The 26704-nt window shown below is 44.6% G+C and overlaps 1 protein-coding gene and 1 non-coding gene across 22 annotated transcripts in view; one reads left to right on the top strand and one right to left on the bottom strand.

Annotated features, from left to right (window-relative positions):
• Positions 1–26226, bottom strand: part of LOC110495884 (CLIP-associating protein 1-B) — a 40278-nt gene extending 14052 nt beyond the window's left edge. For 9 of the 21 annotated variants that reach the window (XM_036952375.1, XM_036952382.1, XM_036952379.1 and 6 more), the window contains exons 1-23: positions 26080–26226; positions 24847–25411; positions 22243–22321; positions 21933–22036; positions 21728–21819; positions 21544–21619; positions 20246–20343; positions 20002–20072; positions 12783–12917; positions 11955–12040; positions 11712–11804; positions 11319–11464; positions 10978–11113; positions 8221–8291; positions 8065–8124; positions 7351–7428; positions 6982–7149; positions 6287–6333; positions 3399–3578; positions 2834–2863; positions 1871–1978; positions 727–882; positions 354–458 (exon numbers count right to left, since the gene is read on the bottom strand). In XM_036952375.1, coding sequence (XP_036808270.1) covers positions 354–458; positions 727–882; positions 1871–1978; positions 2834–2863; positions 3399–3578; positions 6287–6333; positions 6982–7149; positions 7351–7428; positions 8065–8124; positions 8221–8291; positions 10978–11113; positions 11319–11464; positions 11712–11804; positions 11955–12040; positions 12783–12917; positions 20002–20072; positions 20246–20343; positions 21544–21619; positions 21728–21819; positions 21933–22036; positions 22243–22321; positions 24847–25041 — 2314 coding nt within the window. In that variant the 5' untranslated portion in view covers positions 25042–25411; positions 26080–26226. Of the gene's footprint in view, positions 1–353; positions 459–726; positions 883–1870; positions 1979–2833; positions 2864–3398; positions 3579–6286; positions 6334–6981; positions 7150–7350; positions 7429–8064; positions 8125–8220; positions 8292–10977; positions 11114–11318; positions 11465–11711; positions 11805–11954; positions 12041–12782; positions 12918–13822; positions 14052–18292; positions 18553–20001; positions 20073–20245; positions 20344–21543; positions 21620–21727; positions 21820–21932; positions 22037–22242; positions 22322–22983; positions 23133–24846; positions 25412–26079 lie in introns of those variants that run through there. The other 12 variants (XM_036952380.1, XM_036952383.1, XM_036952389.1 and 9 more) reach the window with 6 other exon arrangements.
• Positions 22656–22785, top strand: LOC118941245. The gene has a single exon (XR_005037574.1). It is a non-coding gene; the product is annotated as a U4atac minor spliceosomal RNA (small nuclear RNA).
• Positions 26227–26704: the final 478 nt, after the last annotated feature.

Raw genomic sequence — 26704 nt, 5'->3', positions numbered from 1 at the left:
CAAAGGCTCTGATGGCAGGTCCATAAGCTGACCGCGGACACAAGTTAAGCATCAGCTCATCCCGTGCCATGTCATCAATAACTCTGGCATGATTAGTAAAAAATGGTTGCGGAGGAAAATGTGGTTGTCACTCAGGGGTGAAAAGGAACAATTTGAAAGACACAAGTAAAAGGCATGCAGAAGACGGAAGCAGAAGAGGTTCGTTTCGGTTGGTTTCCTCGTGGTCTGATGATGGCCTTTGTGTTCTACTCTAGATAGGGGCTAGTCAGGGTTCAGGCCCCCGGACAACCAAGCATTTGAGGGGCATGGTGGCTATGGTCTCTGGGCTGGGCATGTTACTATACCGTACTCACCCAGAGGAGAGAATCCCCGAGCGGGGCTGGTGTCCCGGCTGCTCTCCCTAGAGGTGTCCCTGCTGCAGCCCTGACTCATGCTGGGCCGGGGGATACGACTCCTCGCTAGCATAGTGGTGGTGGTTTGGGGGGGGGACACAGAGAGAGAGAGCAGCAGCAGGAGGAAGACGAAAGAGCTTTATAACACACAGCCAGACAGACAGCCCAACACACTCAGAGAGAGAAAGGAGTGGAATTAGTCAGGACAGAGGAGAGGAGGTTGCATTCAGTGACAGACAGGAAATGAGGCGGTTCAGAGAGGAGAGGAGTACAGCTGTAGAGGGGCTGTTTTCTGTCTTCAGTGTATCTGTGTGTTGTCCTTCCTGGTCCTTACCCAGGCCTGATCTGTCTGGACTGGTGTCTCGGCTGCAGCCATGGCTACGGGGGACTTTAGGCCTCCTGTCTGCTGGCGTTGTCACTCCAGTTGCCCTGGGGATCCTGCCGTATGTGTGGCTCAGGAGACGACCAGGGGAGCCAGACCGACTGCCAGCTGCAGCACGAGATAGTATGGTGTATTTATAAAGGGAGAGAAATACATACCCACACAAATATCGAAAAGGTGGTAAAAAATGTCAAACAATCGCTCTCGATCAGTGATTCTTGATTCTGGGGACCCAAAAGGGTGCAAAAGGGTTGTTTTTGCCCTGGCACTACACACCTGATTAAAAGTTTGATGACTTGATTAGTGGAATCAGGTGTGTAGTGCAGGGCAAAAACAAATATGTGCACCCTTTTGTGTCCCCAGGAAACACTAATCTAGGGAAACACTGATCTAGGGAAACACTGATCTAGGGAAACACTGATCTAGGGAAACACTGATCTAGGGAAACACTGATCTAGGGAAACACTAATCTAGGGAAACACTAATCTAGGGAAACACTGATCTAGGGAAACACTGATCTAGGGAAACACTGATCTAGGGAAACACTGATCTAGGGAAACACTGATCTAGGGAAACACTAATCTAGGGAAACACTAATCTAGGGAAACACTAATCTAGGGAAACACTGATCTAGGGAAACACTGATCTAGGGAAACACTGATCTAGAGAAACACTGATCTAGAGAAACACTGATCTAGAGAAACACTGATCTAGAGAAACACTGATCAAGAGAAACACTGATCTAGGGAAACACTGATCTAGAGAAACACTGATCTAGGGAAACACTGATCTAGAGAAACACTGATCTAGAGAAACACTGATCTAGAGAAACACTGATCTAGAGAAACACTGATCTAGAGAAACACTGATCTAGAGAAACACTGATCAAGAGAAACACTGATCTAGGGAAACACTGATCTAGAGAAACACTGATCTAGAGAAACACTGATCTAGAGAAACACTGATCAAGAGAAACACTGATCTAGGGAAACACTGATCTAGAGAAACACTGATCTAGAGAAACACTGATCAAGAGAAACACTGATCAAGAGAAACAATGTGTATTTTTTCCCATATATCGGGAGAAGACACTCACGTTGAGACACTGACACCATTTTGGCTCGACTTCTCCCCCTACTGTCTGTGACAGAGGGACTCGCCCCCACACCGCTCCCCGAACTCGTTCTCCTGGTACGCACGCGGCCTGGAAGGGAGAGAGAGAGAGAGAGAGAGAGAGAGAGAGAGAGACAGACAGACAGATGGAGAGAGACAGTGATAGATAGAGAGAGAGAGAGAGAGAGAGAGAGAGAGAGAGAGAGAGAGAGAGAGGGAGAAAACAGACTTAACTTCCCGTGGACACAGATTCCATTCAAATGCAGACACACCCGGCTTGGTGATACCAGCCATCATCACCTACAGCCAGAGATTTCATACATAAACCGAGACACTGGCTAGTCTATACTTGCAGGTTGCTGCCAGCCATTTCAACAGACACATGCACTCAACTCTCTATTAAGCTGGTCCAAGCAAGAAATCTCAAGTCACAAATGCCTCATCCTCTATAACAAATGTTCCATCTCATCATATTCATTCACAACAATAGATACAAATACAGAAACATGATTCACAACAAGTCTATTCCAGTATTCTGTTCTAGGTAGGACAGTGGTTCATTCAGGGGAAAAGGAGAGTACAGCACAACAGGATTTCATGAAATTACAGTTAAACAGGCAACGATAAAAGTCAATAACCCAACAGACACTGAGGCTGCCATGTGAGTTGGACAGGTCTATTTGTGGACACAATCAATGTCTCAGTCTCCTCTCCCTGGCTAGCAACCCCAGTCCTGATGACCCAGTTCAACGTAGTTCTACCATGCAGACAGTCCATGCAGAGTTCCACAGATGAGCAGCGTATATATTCAATGACGGAGCACACTACAAAGACGACCACTGTGAACATGGCGCAGTATATTACACAGACCAAAAGGGGGACAGAGATGAAGTCTTCCAGCTCCCACACATCAAGAACAAACACACAGTTAGCCATCTCATCTTACCCTCTGGTCTAATGTTACCAGGTGTGTTGTCTAAGGGCAAAAACAAGAGCAGGAGAGTCCAGGAGAGAGGTTAACAGAAGTTAGCAGGATAATCCCCATATGGAAGACTGGGGGGGGGGGTTACAAGATTTTGGAAAGGCCTTAAGATGTATTTTAATCATCACGTTTTGAAAAATAAAATTGAAATTGTTGTATAAATCTCCATGCTATGGTCCTATATCCCCCATAGTCAGTGTCTGTGAAGGTATGAGGCTCACAGAAATAGAATTATAAAACGGGGTGGTTCAAGCCCTGAATGCCGAAATGGCTGACAGCCGTGGTACATCAGACCGTATACCACGGGAATGACAAAACAGTTTATTTTCACTGCTCTAATTACATCGGTAACCAGTTTATAAGAGCAATAAGGCGCCCCAAGGGTTTTGTGGTGTATGATCACTATACCGCGGTTAACGGCTGTATCCGGGCACTCGTGCCTAAGAACAGCCCTTAGCTGTGGAATACTGGCCATATACCACACCCCCTCGGACCTTACTGCTTAATAAGAACACACACACACACACACCAAGAGAGGCGTAGGAGCCGGGTGGCAGAGCGGAGGCAGCGCTGAAGGGGGCCGGCGAGGAGGGCACGGGAGTCATCCTGGTCTTGGCACAAGCGGTGGCGGCAGCGTTCACGTCCACGTCGCTACGGGAACGCTGTAGAGAGCCCGGGGTGGAGGGACCTCTGGAGGAAGCCACTTTTGCTTCGGGGAGAGGAGTGAAGGGAAGAGAGGGAGGGAGGAGAGGAAACGGAGAGGGAGGAGAGAGGAACAATGGTTATCAGCCAAGCTCTCTACCCGAACGCATTTCGTATAGAGAGAGGAAAGAGAGGGCGAGAAAAGCTATAAACCAAACTCCCGTTTCAAGTTGGAATGTCACGTGCACAAGTACAGTGAAATGCCTTTCTTGCAAACTCTAAACCCAACAATGACGTGATCAATATCAATGTAGCACCACAAATAACACAAGGTAGAACCAAAACCCACAGGAAATACAAATAAGAAGAACCCCAGAAAGTAAGACACTACATACAGGGTCAGTTCCAATACTATCTTTACAACGTGCAGGGATTCTGGATACATTACAGACAGTAGATATCACGGACATTGTTGCTGTGCTTGAAAAATCATGATCGACATCTTTATGAAAAATATATCTTCTGGTCTCTGATTATATCCAGAGCTGTGGATCATTTAACTGATAGAAGAGACCTGAGATATTTTCTCCAGTCTGTGGTAGTAACGTCTGTGGTAGTAACGTCTGTGGTAGTAACGTCTGTGGTAGTAACGTCTGTGGTAGTAACGTCAGCGGTAGTAATGTCAGCGGTAGCAATGTCAGCGGTAGTAATGTCAGCGGTAGTAACGTCAGCGGTAGTAACGTCAGCGGTAGTAACGTCAGCGGTAGTAACGTGTAGTAACGTCAGCGGTAGTAATGTCAGCGGTAGTAACGTCAGCGGTAGTAATGTCAGCGGTAGTAACGTCAGCGGTAGTAACATCAGCGGTAGTAACGTGTAGTAACGTCAGCGGTAGTAACGTCAGCGGTAGTAACATAAGCGGTAGTAACGTGTAGTAACGTCAGCGGTAGTAATGTCAGCGGTAGTAACGTCAGCGGTAGTAACGTCAGCGGTAGTAACGTCAGCGGTAGTAACGTCAGCGGTAGTAACGTCAGCGGTAGTAACGTCAACGGTAGTAATGTCAGCGGTAGTAACGTCAGCGGTAGTAACGTCAGCGGTAGTAACGTCAGCGGTAGTAACGTCAGCGGTAGTAACATCAGCGGTAGTAACGTGTAGTAACGTCAGCGGTACTAATGTCAGCGGTAGTAATGTCTGTGGTAGTAACGTCAGCGGTACTAACGTCAGCGGTAGTAATGTCAGCGGTAGTAACGTCAGCGGTAGTAACGTCAGCGGTAGTAATGTCAGCGGTACTAACGTCAGCAGTAGTAATGTCAGCGGTAGTAATGTCAGCGGTAGTAACGTTAGCGGTAGTAACGTCAGTGGTAGTAATGTCAGCGGTAGTAATGTCAGCGGTAGTAACGTCAGCGGTAGTAACATCAGTGGTAGTAACGTGTAGTAACGTCAGCGGTAGTAATGTCAGCGGTAGTAACGTCAGCGGTAGTAATGTCAGCAGTAGTAATGTCAGCGGTAGTAACGTCAGCGGTAGTAATGTCAGCGGTACTAACGTCAGCAGTAGTAATGTCAGCAGTAGTAATGTCAGCGGTAGTAATGTCAGCGGTAGTAATGTCAGCGGTAGTAATGTCAGCGGTAGTAATGTCAGCGGTAGTAACGTCAGCGGTAGTAACGTCAGCGGTAGTAACGTCAGCGGTAGTAACGTCAGCGGTAGTAACGTCAGCGGTAGTAATGTCAGCGGTAGTAATGTCAGCGGTAGTAACGTCAGCGGTACTAACGTCAGCGGTACTAACGTCAGCGGTACTAACGTCAGCGGTAGTAATGTCAGCGGTAGTAATGTCAGCGGTAGTAATGTCTGTGGTAGTAACGTCAGCGGTACTAACGTCAGCGGTATTATTCGTCAGCGGTAGTAATGTCAGCGGTAGTAATGTCAGCGGTAGTAATGTCAGCGGTAGTAACGTCAGCGGTAGTAACGTCAGCGGTAGTAACGTCAGCGGTAGTAACGTCAGCGGTAGTAATGTCAGCGGTAGTAACGTCAGCGGTAGTAATGTCAGCAGTAGTAATGTCAGCGGTAGTAATGTCAGCGGTACTAACGCCAGCGGTAGTAATGTCAGCGGTAGTAATGTCAGCGGTAGTAACGTCAGCGGTACTAACGTCAGCGGTACTAACGTCAGCGGTAGTAATGTCAGCGGTAGTAATGTTAGCGGTAGTAATGTCAGCGGTAGTAATGCCAGCGGTAGTAATGTCAGCGGTAGTAACGTCAGCGGTAGTAATGTCAGCGGTAGTAACGTCTGTGGTAGTAACATCAGCGGTAGTAACGTCTGTGGTAGGAACGTCTGTGGTAGTAACGTCTGTGGTAGTAACGTCAGCGGTAGTAACGTGTAGTAACGTCAGCGGTAGTAATGTCAGCGGTAGTAACGTCTGTGGTAGTAACGTCAGCGGTAGTAACGTCTGTGGTAGTAACGTCTGAGGTAGTAACGTCAGCGGTAGTAACGTCAGCGGTAGTAATGTCAGCGGTAGTAATGTCAGCGGTAGTAAGGTCAGCGGTAGTAATGTCAGCGGTAGTAATGTCAGCGGTAGTAATGTCAGCGGTAGTAACGTCAGCGGTAGTAACGTCAGCGGTAGTAACGTCAGCGGTAGTAATGTCTGTGGTAGTAACGTCAGCGGTAGTAACGTCAGCGGTAGTAACGTCAGCGGTACTAACGTCAGCGATAGTAATGTCAGTGATGTAATGACAGTGATGTAATGACAGTGATGTAATAACAGTGATATAATGACAGTCCTTACTCCTGGTCACAGTGTTTCCCATGGAGCTCTTGGCAGACTGAGGGCGGCTGTGGAGACAGACAGAGAGATAAACAGTGATTAACCTGACTGACTAAGATCAATACTCCTTCAATACTACTACTTCTCAGATCACAGACAGAGAGGGAGAGAGAAACTGAGACAGAGCACTACGAGAGGGAGAGAGAGAGACAGAGCACTATGAGAGAGAGAGAGAGAGAGAGACAGAGCACTATGAGAGAGAGAGAGAGAGAGAGAGAGACAGAGCACTACGAGAGAGAGAGAGAGAGACAGAGCACTATGAGAGAGAGAGAGCGAGAGAGAGAGAGAGAGAGAGAGACAGAGCACTATGAGAGAGAGAGAGAGAGAGAGACAGAGCACTACGAGAGAGAGAGAGAGAGACAGAGCACTATGAGAGAGAGAGAGAGAGAGAGAGAGAGAGAGAGAGAGAGAGAGACAGAGCACTACGAGAGAGAGAGAGAGAGACAGAGCACTACGAGAGAGAGAGAGAGAGAGAGAGAGAGAGAGAGAGAGAGAGAGACAGAGCACTACAAGAGAGAGAGAGAGACAGAGCACTAGCCAAGTAAGAGACATGGAGAGAAAGAAAGACAGAGAGTGCCAAGTAAGAGAGACATGGAGAGAAGGACGGAGACAGGGAGACAGAGGGCGAGAAGGAAAGAACGGGTGGAGTGTCTCACTTGAGGCTCTCCTGTGAGGAGGAGGAGGAGCGGTCTGAGGCAGGGAGGGACAGGATGCTGTCAGAACTCTTCATGTGGGACTGGAGAGCCTTCTGATAGGACGACTCTAGAGCCTGGAACAGCTGCTCCGCCTCCCGGCTGAAGTGGCCGTGGAACGTCCAGTAGCACCTGCACAACACGACAGAGAGAACAGAGGCCCAGAAACAGTGACACAGCCTGTCGTCAACGGGGCAATGTTTCAGGTTGGCAGATAAAACATCAAATGCGGAGGAAAAGTTGTTACCGTGACGACATGCGATGTTGGTGAACTCATATTTTCAAATAGGAACATGGTTAATGCATGTCCGACATAGTGTGAGAGTGACTTACTTCCTGGCCACTGATCTGGCCTCGGAGTCTGCATCATGGACTCCTTTCTTGATGGTCTCTGTCAGAACAGCTACATTCCTGTGAGGGATCAAGAAGAGTAGGAACACCAGCTTCATTCTCTCTGCCTGTAGCATCCCAACACCCTCCTCTCCACCAAAACCACCACAGCATAAAAAGCTACGGTTACGTCCCAAATGTCAACGCTATTCCCTATATAGCGCACTGCTTTTGACCAGAGCCCTATGGCACCCTATTCCCTTTATAGTGCACTGCTTTCGACCAGGGCCCATAGGGCTCTGGTCAAAAGTAGTGCCCATGGGGCCTAGTCGAAAGCAGTGCACTATATAGGGAATACGGTGCCATTTGGGACGCAGAGTAAATCAATGAGAAGGCGACAAGAGCGCTCCCCTGACATCCCAGTCAGAGATTTGGTTTCACCACAATGACGAAGCACAGTGTGCTTTTATGGGATAGATATCCCTCCCTGGCATTGCCATGGAAACTGCTGAGATGAGGAGCCACTCACTGACAACAACGTAGTTTCATGTTACCTGGACGGGCTCATCACAAACTCACTGGGCAGTGGCTAGAACAAAAGGTTTACAGTACAGTAGCTACCTACAACACGGCAATACAACATTGAGTTGTTGAGGAGGGGGGACAACTCTAAGTATGAGTTCATAGGCCTGTCTAGTAGCAGCCATTTAAGCGAACCTCTCTAGAGAGCTGGTCTGCCACTCCTGCAGCAGGAGGTCCAAGAACTCAAAACTGCGCCTGGGAATAGAACAAGAAGACAGTCAGGGAAAACAAGCAGGCGCTCATGCTAGAGTGTGATTAGGGATAAGTCTTTGAGGCAATTTGTTTGTTTACCTTCTCACGGCCACAGATTTGGACTGGCAGCTGCCGGTCACGATAGGAATGAGACGAGGGTAGTGTGTATGCTGGAAGACAGAGAGAAGACGGAAATATAGTCATCCTCGTGTCACTGGTCCAGTTTTATACCCATTCAGTTACTAGCTGCTCTATTACAGATTGAGTGAGGAACACACGAGGCATCTTTGGAGAACAATCGCAAGCAACGACCAACAATGGACGCCCACATCGGAATGCAGTGGAATGTCGTTTGCAGCCCTCGGGTAGGAAAAATGTGAGTTAGTGTTCTAAACAAAGAAAGGCCAGCCACTCGGCCATTTTGTCTGACTGACGCTCAACTCAACTGAACCACCCAGCTCAATTCAAACTCAACTCAGTTCAACTGGTGGGACTAATAAACAACAAGATAACACATGTAAAAAATAAACTGTGTCTGTAGAATGTACACACATATGTGGCAAATAGAAATCAAACTGGATGGACATCAGAAATAGATGGGAGAGGTGGAGGTTAGAGGAAGGCCATCAGAAATAGATGGGAGAGGTGGAGGTTAGAGGAAGGACATCAGAAATAGATGGGAGAGGTGGAGGTTAGAGGAAGGACATCAGAAATAGATGGGAGAGGTGGAGGTTAGAGGAAGGCCATCAGAAATAGATGGGAGAGGTGGAGGTTAGAGGAAGGCCATCAGAAATAGATGGGAGAGGTGGAGGTTAGAGGAAGGACATCAGAAATAGATGGGAGAGGTGGAGGTTAGAGGAAGGACATCAGAAATAGATGGGAGAGGTGGAGGTTAGAGGAAGGACATCAGAAATAGATGGGAGAGGTGGAGGTTAGAGGAATATTTGTTTGTATGTATATGTCTGTGTATATGTATATGTATATGTATATGTATATGTATATATATATATATATATATATATATATATATATATATATATATATATATATATATATATATATATATATATATATATATATATATATAGAGTGCCTTGCGAAAGTATTCGGCCCCCTTGAACTTTGCGACCATTTGTCACATTTCAGGCTTCAAACATAAAGATATAAAACTGTATTATTTTGTGAAGAATCAACAACAAGTGGGACACAATCATGAAGTGGAACGACATTTATTGGATATTTCAAACTTTTTTAACAAATCAAAAACTGAAAAATTGGGCGTGCAAAATTATTCAGCCCCTTTACTTTCAGTGCAGCAAACTCTCTCCAGAAGTTCAGTGAGGATCTCTGAATGATCCAATGTTGACCTAAATGACTAATGATGATAAATACAATCCACCTGTGTGTAATCAAGTCTCCGTATAAATGCACCTGCACTGTGATAGTCTCAGAGGTCCGTTAAAAGCGCAGAGAGCATCATGAAGAACAAGGAACACACCAGGCAGGTCCGAGATACTGTTGTGAAGAAGTTTAAAGCCGGATTTGGATACAAAAAGATTTCCCAAGCTTTAAACATCCCAAGGAGCACTGTGCAAGCGATAATATTAAAATGGAAGGAGTATCAGACCACTGCAAATCTACCAAGACCTGGCCATCCCTCTAAACTTTCAGCTCATACAAGGAGAAGACTGATCAGAGATGCAGCCAAGAGGCCCATGATCACTCTGGATGAACTGCAGAGATCTACAGCTGAGGTGGGAGACTCTGTCCATAGGACAACAATCAGTCGTATATTGCACAAATCTGGCCTTTATGGAAGAGTGGCAAGAAGAAAGCCATTTCTTTAAGATATCCATAAAAAGTGTTGTTTAAAGTATGCCACAAGCCACCTGGGAGACACACCAAACATGTGGAAGAAGGTGCTCTGGTCAGATGAAACCAAAATTTAACTTTTTGGCAACAATGCAAAACGTTATGTTTGGCATAAAAGCAACACAGCTCACACCATCCCCACTGTCAAACATGGTGGTGGCAGCATCATGGTTTGGGCCTGCTTTTCTTCAGCAGGGACAGGGAAGATGGTTAAAATTGATGGGAAGATGGATGGAGCCAAATACAGGACCATTCTGGAAGAGAACCTGATGGAGTCTGCAAAAGACCTGAGACTGGGACGGAGATTTGTCTTCCAACAAGACAATGATCCAAAACATAAAGCAAAATCTACAATGGAATGGTTCAATAATAAACATATCCAGGTGTTAGAATGGCCAAGTCAAAGTCCAGACCTGAATCCAATCGAGAATCTGTGGAAAGAACTGAAAACTGCTGTTCACAAATGCTCGAGCTCGAGCTGTTTTGCAAGGATGAATGGGAAAAAATGTCAGTCTCTCGATGTGCAAAACTGATAAGAGACATACCCCAAGCGACTTACAGCTGTAATCGCAGCAAAAGGTGGCGCTACAAAGTATTAACTTAAGGGGGCTGAATAATTTTGCACGCCCAATTTTTCAGTTTTTGATTTGTTAAAAAAGTTTGAAATATCCAATAAATGTCGTTCCACTTCATGATTGTGTCCCACTTGTTGTTGATTCTTCACAAAAAAATACAGTTTTATATCTTTATGTTTGAAGCCTGAAATGTGGCAAAAGGTCGCAAAGTTCGAGGGGGCCGAATACTTTCGCAAGGCACTGTATATATATACACACACACTTATCCAAATTGGAAATGATGCACACAATTACATTGATGGAAGCTTCAATCTATCTGCACAATTAAAGCTGATCTACCCCCTAAGAAATATATATATATAATTCTAATTATACTCTACTTATTTCAAATGTAAATAACTTCACTCACTCTGATGATGAGTCGTATGACAGCGATTCCGGATGTGGCCATGACCTTGGCCGAGTTAGAGACCAGGGTTAGGAGAGTGGGCATGATGGACTCAGCACAATGATCAAACCTGTTCCCCAGGATGTAGGACAGGTGGCTGCGGGATAGAGGGACCGTATGGACACGGAGACAAGTTATAATGAATGCTATCTTATTTTCTACTGATGGGGCTGTACAATAAAGTGTGTGTGTTATTAGTTTGTATGACGTAATAACAGTATGGCTTCGGTAACGTTAAATAAAGCTCTGTTTGATTTGAATTGAAACCGTGAGTAAGAGGATAGGACCGGAGGGCTCCTTACCCCAGAGTGATACAAGCCTCTCTGACCACCTGAGAGCGCAGGTCTTTAGAGGACATCTTGAAGGCTGCCTCCGTGAGACGCAGCTGCTGGGAGAAACCGTCAAACTCCACCGCTCCCGCCAGGAGCAGAGAACGCATCTTCTTCAACTAGAGAAGACGAAGACGCAGCGAAAACCAGCAAGCCGTCAATCGACGTCACACTTCCAATCAAATGATAGACGTGGCTGCTTCATAGAAACAGCCACTTAATGGTCAGTGGCTACAATCCAAAATCCGCACTCAGAATGCATGGCCAATACATGGCGTCAAATGGTACGCTAGCGTGGATACTGGAAGGCAGCCAGTGTGATGAAGTCATCTGGAGGTGAGGGCCGATTGGTTGGTCGTCTCTTACCGCAGTGACTCTGTGCTCCCAGTCTCGTTTGTCGTCAGCCAGCACCTCCCTGATCTTGGTCATGGCGTCCTCCATTTCCCTGTTAGAGAAAAGCTGAGAGGAGGAGAGAAGAAGAACCACTGAAGAGGAAGCACATTCCTAATGGGTTTAATATACGACTTGTCACATAGGGCCTGTTTCACGTGCCCAAGCGAGAATAGCGAGGAACGAGTTTTGATATTGTTATGAGAGCGAAACACGTACTTGCATAGCGGGCACTTCCTCGAAGGCACGGATGAAGTCCTCCTCATCCACAGCCCCTGCAGCAGCCGCACTAGGACCATCTCTCCCTGATTTAAGCAGAGGAGCACCAGGTCGAATTGTTAACTTTACCAGGAAGCTATTCTAGTGAGCTACTATTCACACAAACATGAATCTATTATTCACACAAATATGAATCTTGGATTGGCTGCAGCCTTATGGGATTCACGCAGGGCATATCACGCTCAATTCTCAATATCCCATGTTTCTATCAATCTGTATTCTGTTTCTCTCTGTGTTCTGGTTCCATTACATCATCACATAATCCTCACCATCTGCACTGTCCCAAGGGTACAGATAGACACTAGACAGCTCCACAGTGAATTATCTTCCATACAAATCCTGGACAGAGGTCATTATTCAGGGCTCTGCGCTGACCTTTTCTTTTTACAAGGAGCACGCATAAGTTGAAAAATGTAGGCCCACACAAAGAAATTTAGGAGCACAATGAAAAGTACTTGAGATATTCATTTTTCTAGGTGCACTGGTGCTCCTAAATTATAATTCAATGTGCATATGTGAGTAAAATGCTCGCACTGCTGAGCCCTGTTATTACCCATTGCCAAATAAAGGCTTATCTAGATAATCCAGTCATCATAATGTCCAAAAAGCATAAGAAATGCACACACACACACACACACAGACAGACGCACACAGAGACACACAAGGATTCTTCAGGAAGCAAATGAACGGAATACTGTGGTAGGAGTATTCTCGCCGTTCCATCACCAACACGATCTCTGCTGGTGCGAACAGGAATGGGCGTCTCACCTGTTGATTTGGTGCTGGAAGCAGAGCTGGGCCTACGGAACGACCCCATGCTCACTGTCTTCTTCCCTGACGACGGGCCCTTAGAAGAGGAGGACCGCCCCCCGTCCACCGAATCATCATCTTCAAAGTTCTTATCTGGGAGGGAAGGCAAAACAGAGAATTCAAGTTATTTCCACTCTGGCACAATTTGAATGCTGACTGTACTGAACAAACAAAGAATGTTTTATATCAGTGCCGTGTGCTCAATCCCACCCCCTCCTACAACAATAACACATTTCAACAGCAGCATGCATGACCTTTTGGCATGACCTTTACACAAACACACAAACATTGGGGGGAGGGGTCATCGGAGTACATTCTGTAGTCAAATGTCTAGGTCTGATTCCGGTAACCGGTGGTTGCGCCCTCATGCTGTGGAGGTGAAGTCACTACCCCCCCCCCCCCCCCCCCCCCGAAACAGTGGTGAACTGAACATGTCAGTCCCGGTCAGTCGGCCCGGAGGGAGTAGAGTCATCTGCCGGGCCAGCAATCGATGAAACACAACCCCATGCATTATTCAGAGGTCCACACAACGCAGGGGCAGCACACCAACGCATCCCGTCAGTTATGTGTAGTCTACCTCACATTGTTCCTCTCCCCATTGCAATATTAAAATGAGGTACACTGTCCATATCACAACGAGGTGAACGTCTAATTAACCAGCCTGGTATAAAACCCAGCTCTGAGCATACCGCTGTCATCAATACCAGTTGTGATGAGGGTAGCTCATAAAATCCAGACATTGTTACTGATAGCCTTCAGAATGTCTGAGCCATCAGACTTCATAGCGTGTACTCTGTACCCAGCTGTCCTCTCCTGTCTGTCACTGTTCAACTGTCTGTCCACAATCTCTCAATCTTCATCTTAGTGACAGGTGACTCCCTCAACACTGTTGACCTGACCCACATTCCTCCATGGCGCTCATTAATATTAATACAACGGGTCTCTCCTCCACCTCCACCCCCCACCACGTGTCAAGAAGAAAGAGAAGCAGAGCTTACAGGCACAGATCCTCCTGCAGACAAGTTTCCTCAGCATGTCGCCAGACAGTCCAGTCCAGACCCCCTCCTCATAGTCTCCAGTCTCCACAGGTCTCCCAGCTAGCTCCCTCGCTGCAGGCAGCTAGCAAATGACAGCTACACTCTCCCCTCTCTGGTGCGTGAGCACCCGTGGCTCAGGCTTTGCTGCCCTCCTGCTGCACAGTTCACACTCTCTCCCACTAACACACAAGCGCTTGCTGTGCTGTGATTCTAGGTGCCACCCCCTACTGAGCACAGTGAGCCGGCCCGTAGAGCAGTGACGACAGAGAAAGCAGATGGGCAGCTCCACCTCCCACAGGGGGGAGGGGGGAGGGGGGGGGGGAGAGGCAAGGACACACCCTCTCTATCACCATGATATGACACCCAGCCTGGGAGTGGGAGGAGCCAGACAGAAACTGATGAGCCATGAATTCAATCTTAACAGGTCAGTGAGCCAAGCGCCATCACCGGAGAGTGAGAGACATGAGGGAATATCACACTCCATCTACAGGCTGTTATTCTCTGTCCTTCAAGATCATTTTCCTTAACAGATTTTGTCAGCACAGACAGCGGAGCAAAATGCAGGGAAATTCACGGCTGAAGGATGGGCTGAATGCAAATGCTAGAGTATAGTTTAGGTTCAGGATTTGCATTGTAAATAAAGACTGCGTTTTTTTCTGGATTAAAAAAACGGGCCTTAGTTGGTAGGTGTGGCCATGGGAGTGGCCAATGGTTCGGTCACAGTCCAAACAACTTCAGATGCTGTTTTAAAGCAAATTTCCAGACATTTATTTGCTATCTGAGTGACTCAAACGTTATAACAAAATCAATGGGGGCCCCATGCCATGACAAAAATACTCCTGTTTGTATCTTTTGGGGAATTTTTTATTTTCCTTGACTGTCTAGCTTTAATTTTGGTGATTGTTCATTTTTATTCCTTTAAGTTTACATTGAAAACGTTTTTCCATCCGAAAAAACACTTAGGAGCCCCGCCTAATACTTTTCTATGCAGAAAAACCCTGGACTCTGTGTGAGCAAGGGCAGTACAACTTGTCTGAATGCAAAACACCCTGTCTCGTTAAAGAACATAGGTTATGTGTCTAAAATAGTTGTCTATGGTTCCAGGTCAATATGCATGAGTGCATCCTAAAAGAATACAACAAAATCAGCAATGAATCATAAGCACATGAGACCTGCTGTATAACGCAGTAATGTCACACAAACCAGACGTTCCCTAATTCATCCCCTAGATGGCAGTGCCCCCTGATAAACGCACCAGTTGTTGTCTGAGAAGAGAGCAACAACAGCTTCAACCTGAAAGTGATACTGTGGAATTCAACCTACAGTACCTCTGAGGAAAAGCCTCCATTAACCTCCACGGTACCTGAGGACACCTACTATCAACACACAGCTAGCTCTTCCTCTTCACCATCCGATACCTTGAACACAAACCAGCCATTTTCTCACCGGGGAACGAGCTAGTCGAGCACCGGACAACACAGGAGCAGCACAATTCAGCAGCCCCATTCGTTTCAAGCATGAACGCAATTCCTGCAAGAAAATCCATACATTTCAGGAGTCATTTCTCACAATCAACGAGACAAATAGGAGTGAAACGAAGACAGCATCAAAACAATTCATCCGGTGTGGCCTGAATGAATGAATGTTGAAGAGGCCTACATGTGCACATAACCAATCCCATGCATACGGGCACTCTCTTCACTCTGGTTAGATCTCCATTATCATGAAAGAAAAGCAATGTAAATTACAATTTTCATTATTTATTTTTTTATAAAGTTAGAGTGGAAGAGGTGAACAAATTGTTGCTGGCCATTAATAATGAGAAACCACTTGGTATTGACAATTTAGATGGAAAACTACTGAGGATGGTAGCGGGAATATGTTGCAGATCCTATTTCTCATATCTTCAATCTGAGCTTGAAGAAACATTTTTTCCCTCAGACCCGGAGGAAAGCTAAAGTCATTCTTCTTCCCAAGAATGGTAAACCACCCTTTCCTGGTTTTAACAGCAGACCAATTTCATTGTTGACCATAATCTGTTAGTGGTTAAAAAGTGTGTGTTATGGCTTTACACCCTCAGCTTTTGATCAAGGATATGGCAATCTAATAGAACAGAGGGTTTTTTCAATGGAAGCCTCTCTAATCTAATACATGTAAACTGTGGAATTCTGCAAGGGAGCTGTCTTGGCCTGTTACTGTTTTCTATTTTTACTAATGATTTACCACTAGTTCTGAATATATCTAAGAGCATAGTATTTCAGTTCAAATCATTCCTTAAGCTCTAGATCAGGGGAGCCACTTGAAAAATATGAAACGTCACGAGCTACAAAAATGTTTCTGGCGTTCAAATAGAAACATTCTTCTCTTTTCCTCTCCCCTGCAACTCTTCCCTGTTCCTTACTCTACAAGAGAAAGTAGCGGACTGTTTTCTGACAATATACCTGGTAAAATAATGGTTAATAAACAACTCTTAAGGGGGGCTCTATAAAATGGGATTTTTTTTATTTGTGTTCTTCCTGGTTTTAGATTATAATTTTTTTTTCACTCTCAAAAATTACAAGTGTTCATAGAGAAACAATGGAATTGGATGTTCTGAGTCAATGTCATTGGTTAAATCACATCAGAAGGCAATTTTTCTTTAGGTCTGGAAGAAAACAAAATAAATATTTTCCCTTTAATTGCACATCTAGCGAGTGACATGTGCCGGTCTAGTGATGGTTCTGCACTGCTGCTTTTAATTTCATAAATAATAGAAAATAACAAATAACAGATACAAATGATATACTTCCTCGTGATATACTTCTGCCAGGTAAGCCTACTTTGCATATAACATTTAATTGAGATAGTGTTGGGGAAAGCATTTCTGTCAACCCACAAGACGGTCATCACACCAACTGGATACACACGGAGTGATAGACAAATGCACCACACAGACAGATGGGCAATATTGCTGGACCTTAATTGGTCGATAGTGGCTAACCAGGGGTGGGATAAATGTCAATGTTGCGTTGATTAGATAGTAGCTGGGAGCTTGCGCTGTCTGACACTTGCGAGATTTGTTAAATGACAGGTTGCAGTGAAACACATGAAAATTGCATGTACTTTCAGAATTGCTACTCATAGGTGGCCTGGAGATCATCCTGTCGGAGATCTTTCTGTAGACCTAAGCTGGATCTGGTTATGAAAGATGTGGCTATAGGACAAGTTGAGAAAACTAAACTTCTCCGTGTCACCAGGCCACGCACTAAACCTTAGCTAAGCCTTTACGGGTGGTAGACTAACACGGTAGACTAACACGGTAGACTAACACAGTAGACTAACACGGTAGACTAACACAGTAGACTAACACGGTAGACTAACACGTCAAATGTTTGGTTTGGTTCATTTCTATGCACTAGACAAGGCGAATGAGGTAGATGAAGCCCTTCTGACAGTAATGACAACTCTGTTCAATTTATTGAACAGAGTGAAGGGACGGAGCTCTTAAAAAGTCCACACATGTCGCTAATTTGAAGGATTCGATTGAAAGGCTGGCTGGAGAAAACTCCAACACGGTTGCTGAAGGTGAAGGATTAAATTTAAGCCTTGAACGGGGAGGAAACGCCATCTGTAGCTCATTTAAGAGCTGAACGGCACAGTTGCTGGGGTGACAAACTGTGGTCGAAGCCTTGGCTGGAAGAATTGTAGCATCTCCATTGCCGTTTTCGGTGCAATTGCATTCAGTAGAATCTATGAATCACGTTATCATTATGAATAGTATTGACTTCAAAACGGGTTCCTAATGTTGTGAGATTCTCGCCAGTGTTTGCAGAACAACTGGTCCTGAGAGATTAGGATCAGGACCTGCAATTGTAACAGTAAGAAACTGTAACAAAATGAATGAATGCAGCGTAGCCATTATTATTGCATGGATTGCTAAGGCATAACAATATGAAAGTGTGTGTATTCTTATTTTAAATGTATGTACTTCATGTCTATTAATGCTATGTATTGTAATGTTGTTATGTATTTGAATTGACAACAAGGAAGTGATGAGGAAGTAGACAGAAGTAACATTCAGTCCTCCTCTCTTTCTTCTGACCAAGACATGTGTCCAAGTTCTCCAAAGGGGAGGAATATGAGCTAAATGAACCAGGCCTAATTTGCCTTGTATCTAACATCATCTTCGTATAATGTTTCAACAATGTCAAACACAGTAACATAAATAGCCCAAACTATTTCCTTTATAAAGGAATGAAAGAAAGAGAAACATCCTGTATGAAATCTCCTGCGGTTCTCACCAACATCGCTTCCTTTCATTTACCTACGGAGGCCACCGGTAAACACCATACGCATAGTCATAACATAGGCTAATAATCCCAAGGCAAACACGACTACAGCAAATCTACCCACGCAGTAGCTATACTTTGTAGAGTGAAAAGAGATCCATACCTTCTCCTGTGGTCATAGCCAGGGCTGTTGATTCCACACACTAAACAGAGCTAAGTAACAGTGAGCAATAAGGACAAACACTGCCGTCTGTCTCTGCTCTATTGTGTCTACCTACTGTACTCCGGGCTACTCCTTCCCCTCCCCTCTAGCTAGGTCTTGTGACCGTACGGACGACAAAATGACACCACTCTCTTCTCCAAAATAAGAGCCTGCGGCAGAGTCCCTTGTGTTGCTGCCTCTTCCTAGGCACTCTACCTTTCCCTTCGCCAGCCCAGATTCAAATTCAGTATTAATTAGTGCACACCATAAATAAAAAATGAAAATGTGTGTTTCTCATTGGACAAATTCAGATGTAATACCTCCCCGTTTCAATCGGGTTGGTACCAAATGAGTAGGACACAGGATTCCAGGGCAGAGAGAGAGGTTCTTTCCACTTGCCTGGACAGTTGACATTCATGAGCTGTCAGCTGCACAGGAGAGGCATCCCTTTGATGTATCTGGTGTGGTAAAGAGGCAAGGCCAAGGCATTGCCTTTATGCCTGGTTAACCTTCAAGCCGCACAGGGGGAGAAAAAACTGTGTCGACAGCAAAGGGTTTTCCCCTTTCTTTGCCCCACTAGGTGACTAGAAAACGGCAATGAGATGTCGGTCGATGACGTCAATGAGGCATTACCATAAAAGAACTAGCATGACACCTTGCTTTGGCCAATTTGCTCAGGTTTGATATGAAGTCGTTCAGCCTGCTAAATGAAAGCAGAGATTACAGCAGCTCCAGTCTAATCTCTACAGGGTGAACTCTTGTGATGAAAGTGAAGCCTCGTGACCACAGCAATTAGAACCTTTATGTCCCAGACTTAACAAGCCTGTGGAGACGAACATGATACGGCCCAAGCAACAAAGGAACACAGCTCCGATATCAGCCGGTCCTGCCACAATACTGCTGCTTCAGGGCAAGGCCCTACTCTGTGCGCAGAATACCAAGAACATGTCCAATAGAGAGCAGCTGAAAGGAGAATCTGACCCCCTGCCTGCAGCCTTGCATTTCTGCAGAGAGACTGCTCAGTGCATACTAACTGTTCTCTTCTGAAAGAGCCTGGACACGGAACTGGTTTCTCCGATGTTGGTTTTCTGTCCAGCTCTGAGTGATCTGAGCCCAGGTTCTGTATCCACAAAGCGTCTGAGAGTAGGAGTGCTGATCTAGGATCAGGTCCCCACCTGTACATACGTCTCATCTTAATTTGACCAGTTTCTCACAGCAGGAAAATAATCCTGCAGCAACAGGAAATGTGAATTATTATGTGCATCATCATTAATAGACACGTTCGTAGGGGTTGATGACCAACTTTAGAAGCCTTTTTAAACCTCAAATACACTACAAGTTGCATTTCATGCTGGGCAGGACAATTCTCTGCAACAGCAGTGATCAAATGAAGATAGCAGCTGTGTATAATTTGATGCATTGTGATCTAAAAGCCAAAAAACTGATCCTAGATCAGCAATCATACTCTGAGATGCTTTATTGATATGGGCCCAGATTGGATAGGAGATCCCCATCAACTCCCTAAGCATAGTCATAATCCCAGTGCGCTGCTTGCACTACACCAGAACGTTTCAATATAACAAAGCTCAATGGAAAGGGAGGAATGTTTCCATGAGTTGTTGGATAGAGGGAACGTACAACCGTGGGAGCAAAGGAAGTACTGTGCTTACCTGAGACAGGGGACAGGATCATGTTCCCCGATCGTTGAACTTCATCAAATTTACTGAAAATGACATTCAACCTGGAAAGACAAAAGACAGTATATTGTTTTAGAGGCATCATCATACATTTATGACGAGGCGCAAGCCTAAAAGCAGAGTCAGGCTCCCTGGTGATAGCAGAGAACTGGGTCATGGGGATTGCACTTCCCACAGAAAGCCTTGGTATCGGAAACACAACAGAGGATGAAGGTACCGTGACTGTGGCAGTCCCTTTTTCCCGAGGTCCATCCGCACCCTCTCCCCAACGTGTCGGTAGATTTCAACAAGACAGTTCATGGCCCCGTCTCGCACCTGTGTGTCAGGAAATAAAACAGGAGACATTTCACACGGCTTCACTCATCGGTCTGCCCACTAACCGCTCGACTCTGCGGACATAATCATTTGTCTGGAATGAACATAAAATGAGATGTAAAAAAGACAGAAATCCTCTCTTGTTGACTAATAGTCAATATAGTTGTGCATATGAAACGGACAACGATAAAAGATGGCTGGCACTATATCCGTACAGGAAGAGAGGTCCATGGACACAGCTTCCTGTTCCCAACAGGAAGTGGGAAAAGCTGTTGAAGTGCGTGATGACCGGAGACAGAGCAAAGCCTTTTGAAAAAGTCTACAAAACAGGCTAATTGCAAGGAATAAACAGACATGAGATATCAGGAAAATACTGAAGTCTGATAAGTTCACATGGAATCTGTAACACTGTTGGTCAACCACCAGAGAGTTCTAAAACACCAATAATGCTGTTGTCAAAGCTAAAATCCAGTTTAACACCACAATGTATACGAAACAAAAATATAAACATGTAAAGTGTTGGTCCCATGTTTCATGAGCTGAAATAAAATATCCCTGAATTTTTCCAAATGCACAAAAAGCATATTTCTCTCAAATTGTGTGCACAAATTTGTTTACATCCCTGTTAATAAAAAGACACGCTAAAATGTGCACTTTTGTCACACAACACAATGCCACAGATGTCTCAAGTTTTTAGAGAGGCGTGCTGACTGCAGGAATGTCCACCAGAGCTATTGCCAGAGAATAAAAAAAAATATTTCTCTACCATAAGCCACCTCAAACATAATTTTAGAGAATTTGACAGTACGTCTAACTGGCCTCACAACCGCAGACCACGTGTAACCACGCCAGCCCAGGAACTCCATATCTGGCTTCTTCACCTGCGGGATCGTCTGAGACCTGCCACCAGGACAGCTGATGAAACTGAGGAGTATTTCTGTCAGTAATAAAGCCCTTTTGTGGGGATAAACTCATTCTGATTGGCTGGGCCTGGCTCCCAAGTGGGTGAGCCTACTGCCTCCCAGGCCCACCCATGGCTGAACCCCTGCCATGTGAAATACATAGATTAGGGCCGAATGAATTTATTTCAATTGACTGATTTTCCTGATATGCACTGTAACTCAGTCAAATTGTTAAAATTGTTCCGTTTATATATTTCTGTTCAGTATAATTGAATAGTCTAAAATAATGTAACTATACCTGGCTTGTAGGGTCTCCTAAAAGATGACATATGTGGGGGACAATTTTGCTGAGGGTCAAGCCTTGAGCTCCATATCTGTAAGGAGAAGAGCATTTTATATATGTTTTAAAGCACACAAAGAATGTGTAAGACAAAACAGATGAAATAGTACGTTTAAACCATTCCTGGCTATTATGAACTTACACATTTAACGTGGCGATAAGGCAAATGCAGACACTCTCCCGGGTCCTGTTGTTCTTGTGTTTGAATCCTCCTAACATTCGGTCCCATACATACTGCAAATAAATACAAATAAAAACATTTATTGTAGTCCGTTAAAAAAAATCTAATGAAACGTTTATTTTCTATACTAACACGTAGGTGAGTCTACAGTACGTGCTGACATTACCTGTGGGTTAGCAGCTTGGTCCATGATCTTTAGTAGAAGAGCTTGGTCCTGGTCTCTGACTTGGTCCTTTGAGTCGCCTAGTCGATCTATCAAACTCGGCAAAACTAACGGGAGGAAGAAGGCAAGGACAAAGATATGAATTTTGTGACAACAACTCAAGGTGACAAGGACACAAGCATTTCGCTACACTCGCATTAACATCTGCTAACCATGTGTATGTGACCAATAAAATTTGATTTGATTTTGACTGAAGAAAACGATGAATCATAAACATTTGTTGGAATGCATACAATTGCCAGAGATAGCTTACCAGTTCCAATCTGTGTCCTAAACCGTTCCTGTTGTCTTGTTACTAAAGCTGAGAGTATGTCCATTCCCAACAAAGCCACCTAAGAATGAAGATCAAAATAAAAAATGTAAATACTAACTAGGCTATTCAACAAAAGCATAAATGTTAGATATTTTGAGAAAGAATACATAACATTAAAAAAAGAATCCTTTGAAATACAAGTTTTGTTGCAAAGGATTGTGGGTAATGTGAAAAATCTTGCTTTTGTTCCCTTTATTACATGTTTAAAAGCAAAGGAAGCCCTCAAACACAAATAATATATATTGTAACAACGTACTGATGCTGCTGTAGGACTACAGTAGAAAATAAAATATTAACCATGTCAGAAACCACTTTGAGATTTGATTAGGTCTTGGCTGGCACCAGGGAAGGTAACTTTCCTTGTCTTGGGGTGGTATGGGACACTCAATGAACGTGTAGTGAGAGTATCCCTGCTAACACCATAATCAACACCTTCGCATCACCTGAGCTTCTTGCTTGGGCTGTGGTGCAATTTTTGGAACCTCAGGGTTTATATTTGTAGAAAGATAACCATTTCCTGCTGTCTTATGTCCCCTAGTGGATAAGTTCACATTGCACATACAACCAGCAATAGTGTTGTAACAACAAGTTCATAATATAAAAAATGTGTTAATAGCTTTAATTGACATTTAAAAAAAGGTGCTGAAGTCTATTCAGAAGTGACAGGACACAAAAACACACCATTTCAGAACAGGTTGTCCGTCAACAGCTGTGTAGAGCTGTGAGCCTGCTGCAGTGCCCCCTCCCTCTGAAAGTCCTGAAGTGTTTCACTAGGCCTGCCTTCCTTTCCTTCTTCATCAACAGCTTTCAACCTACTCCCATCTGATGCTGAAACAAAAACACAGCACTTCTGGCGCTGATAGTAAAAACGAACTGGTCTTTACTAGTAGGGCAATGACAGAAGCAAGCAAAAATAAAAAAAATCAACTAAAGTGCCCCCTCCCTCTGAAAGTCCTGCAATGTTTGACTAGGCCTGCCTTCCTTTCCTTCTTCATCAACAGCTTTCAACCTACTCCCATCTGATGCTGAAACAAACACACAGCACTTCCGGCGCTGATAGTAAAAACGAACTGGTCTTTACTAGTAGGGCAATGACAGAAGCAAGCAAAAATAAAAAAAATCAACTAAATCCTGATCATTTTTCACGTAGGGGTTTAGCCTATTCATTGATTCTTAGTCATTCATATGTGGCATTCTCCTCCCCTCTACTTGTGGGGGCCAGCTCTGGTAGATAGACACCAGACAAACTGGGTCTCATCTGGGGTAGCCTAATGATAGTTTGTAAAATAAGCTCACCACTATCGCCGTGGGAGTCCATGTCCCCATTACTGTACTGTTCTCTCGGAGTAATCACTCTGATTGAAGGGGACACCGTTTCTAGAGCAGCACAGGGTGCAGCTTTCTGATTCGCTGCGAGAGAGGTAAGCTGTTTTCTATGCGTGTGAGTGCGCGTGTGTGTGTGGCAGCAGAGTTGTTGACATGGCTTCTCCCTTCATCACACACAGAGTTCAGAGGTCAGCTCCAGCCTGAAAGCACAGACAAATCAAAGCAAGCGAACCCCGTGCTCGAGCTCAGTCGATAGATTGCTCAACATCAGAGCATGAGAAAAACAAGGTTTAGTGTTGAAAGTGTCCCGCTCCGCCACCTCAATGTTTACATGGAAGAAGCAGTTAGAGACTCTGACCCCTGACAGTCTGGCTGAACATTTGTGGAGTTTGAATAGCTGGGCCGAATTGTCTGCTCTGCTGATAACATCAGGGTCCCATATTATACTATAGCCTTTCCGCAGTGCAGTGATGTTGTAGTTAGCTAGAGTTTGCAGGACAAATGTCCCTAGGGGAATACTGTCTCGAGTGGATACAGATCAAACACAAAGGATTCAGGCCACCAAACAGATAACCGTCCCCTTGGTGAAGAATTAATTCCTTACCGCTCAGCCTTCATCTTGTGTTTGTGCCTGTGCTAAGGCTGAAGACCTAACAGTGAAAGAATGGGTGGGTGATGTAATGTTTTGGTTTGCTGGACATGTAGGTTAGCTAGGCTTAGGCTACATCTGATGAATCCCAATCACATCTTATCTAGGACTGACAAGGTGAGATCTACTTTGGTGGGATCTGGGGGTCAAGAAGACCTTCAAATTAGCAGAGTACTAGGATACACAGGGATCACAGACACCACGTGGTTTAGAGTCCATCCACCTCATTCTGCACTGTTCTTTATGACAACCAGCTATTAAAAGCCCCATTGTACCGAGCGGCCATCAGGAGCTAACCCACTGGTCAGCTCATCACCGACATGAAGTAGGCCTATAAAGCAATTCACCTAATATTATGCACAGCAAGCCTTTGTGTGACGTTTGAAGCCACTGGGCCTGTAGGTTATATTCTCCCCCCAGGTGACAGTCTCACACACCATTGCTGAATTATGTCCCAGTGAGTGACAGATTCTTTCCTACACTTGTGTTACACCAGCCACTTTCACCTTATGGTTATAGCGGCAAGTTTTTGGCTGCCTGTGACAGTGCCATCCCATGGTATCCCATACCTTGAAATTGCTGGAGTTGACCCAGTTGGTAGCGACACCATCCACCATTCTGTCCAGCATGGTCTGGTCCTGCTCCAGGACCTGGGACTTGTCCTTGTCCAGGATGGAGTCTATGATGTCCTGGCCCACCTGTAGTCTCCTACCCAGGTCCTTCTGCATAACCTGTTCCATACAGTACTCCATATTCCACTCCATAGTGTCTCACCAATGGTGTAACGCCCACAATATCACGAGACAAGGGAAAATGTATAGGCCTAGACTGCTCACAGAGAAGATCTCAAGTGTAGTGTAGGCCTATATCCCAGATATATTACACACTTTCCTATATCCCAGAAAGTGTGTAATGTTTTTCCCAAAAATATGCTGTGGAGATGAAATCACGGGGAAGTCAAGAATGCAGAGATAACAGAGTCCAGTCAGGAACTGTCCAGGGGCTTTAAGTCACTCGTGTTCCAGATCAAACTACAAATATGATCAGTTGTGGACAAGAGGACTGAGGATGAAGAAGAGGATTGCTGAAATGATTGTACTTCATTCTTCAGTAATTCTTCACTTTCCTGTAGACCTAAAATAGAAAGGGGATACAAAACTATTATAACAAGTACTGCAAACAATAGACCTCATTGTAACACAAACTAAGCAACACAGTGTAATTACAGTCAGTGTAACAATGAGTAGCTAGTTAATAACAATAGTATTTAGGTGGACTACTGAACTGAGAATTACACACGAACGTTACACAGCAATAATGCCCCATTTTTATTGAAGCATCGATACAGAATTTACTTCGCTAACGTCAGTTACCGAGTTAGTTAGCTAGCTACTTCACATGTTGTGAAAGTTGCTAGCTAGTGTTATTGGTTTAGCCATGCTAGCTGGCTAGCTTAGTAAATGAGAGCTAGCTAGGTCGCATTTGTGCTAAACAAAATTGATAACTAGCTAACTTGAAACATTACGAATGACTTGCTATACAGACACATAACTATCTGGGTAGTTAAAACAGTAGTGTTAAATAGTTAGCTAGCTAACATTTGATTAAATGCAGCTAAAGCTATAAATCAACGCTGAATCTCTGGCTCCTCTAGCCAGCTAGCTAGCTTCCGTTGGCTAACTGTCTCTAGCAGCTACCAGCAAACACTGAAATGATGCTAACAAATATCAGCGGTCAACTCATTAAGCAATTCCTGTCACTAATGTATCAAGGGATTATTAACTATCTAGTTAGCCAATTACCAATCATCTGCATCCAGCCGCTCGTTTCAATTCAGATTTGTTCTGAAAAAATCAAGAGACACTGGACTTCCAACAGGAGTATTATAGCTAGTAGTAGACGATGAACCCGCACGTACTGTATGCGTGGAGCCAAGTACAGTACTCACAGCAAACGTTATGTAGCTTGCTAGCTAGCTCGATCCAATGTGTGATGATATCATCTAGCTAGCAACAGTTTATTAAAAAAGGTTCTGCTAGCTACATTAGCTATTTGGTTACAGTAATAATTTCCAATGAATGTCATACATTTGTAGCTTGTTTGCACGACAACAGTTTATTTTACCTTTATTTAACTAGGCAAGTCAGTTAAGAACAAATTCTTATTTACAATGACGGCCTAGGAACCTAAAACCCCTCAGCTGTCTGTCCAGGGGTAGAATGACAGATTTGTACTTTGTCAGCGCGGGGATTCGAACTTGCAACCTTTCGGTTACTAGTCCAACGCTCTAACCACTAGGCTACCCTGCCGCCCCAGGCCCAGGGTAGTGCCCTCTGCTGTCTATTACTGAAAGCTATGTCTCACTTTCAAATATTTCATTGCAAAACAGTAACACTGACAATTAAGAGTTTGTACAGTGTGTTGTAT

The sequence above is a fragment of the Oncorhynchus mykiss genome, chromosome 18, assembly GCF_013265735.2.
Source record: "Oncorhynchus mykiss isolate Arlee chromosome 18, USDA_OmykA_1.1, whole genome shotgun sequence".
In the NCBI taxonomy this organism is placed as follows: Eukaryota; Metazoa; Chordata; class Actinopteri; order Salmoniformes; family Salmonidae; genus Oncorhynchus; species Oncorhynchus mykiss.
Note: the sequence above shows the minus strand (reverse complement) of the source record. Positions and strands in the feature narration are given on the sequence as shown.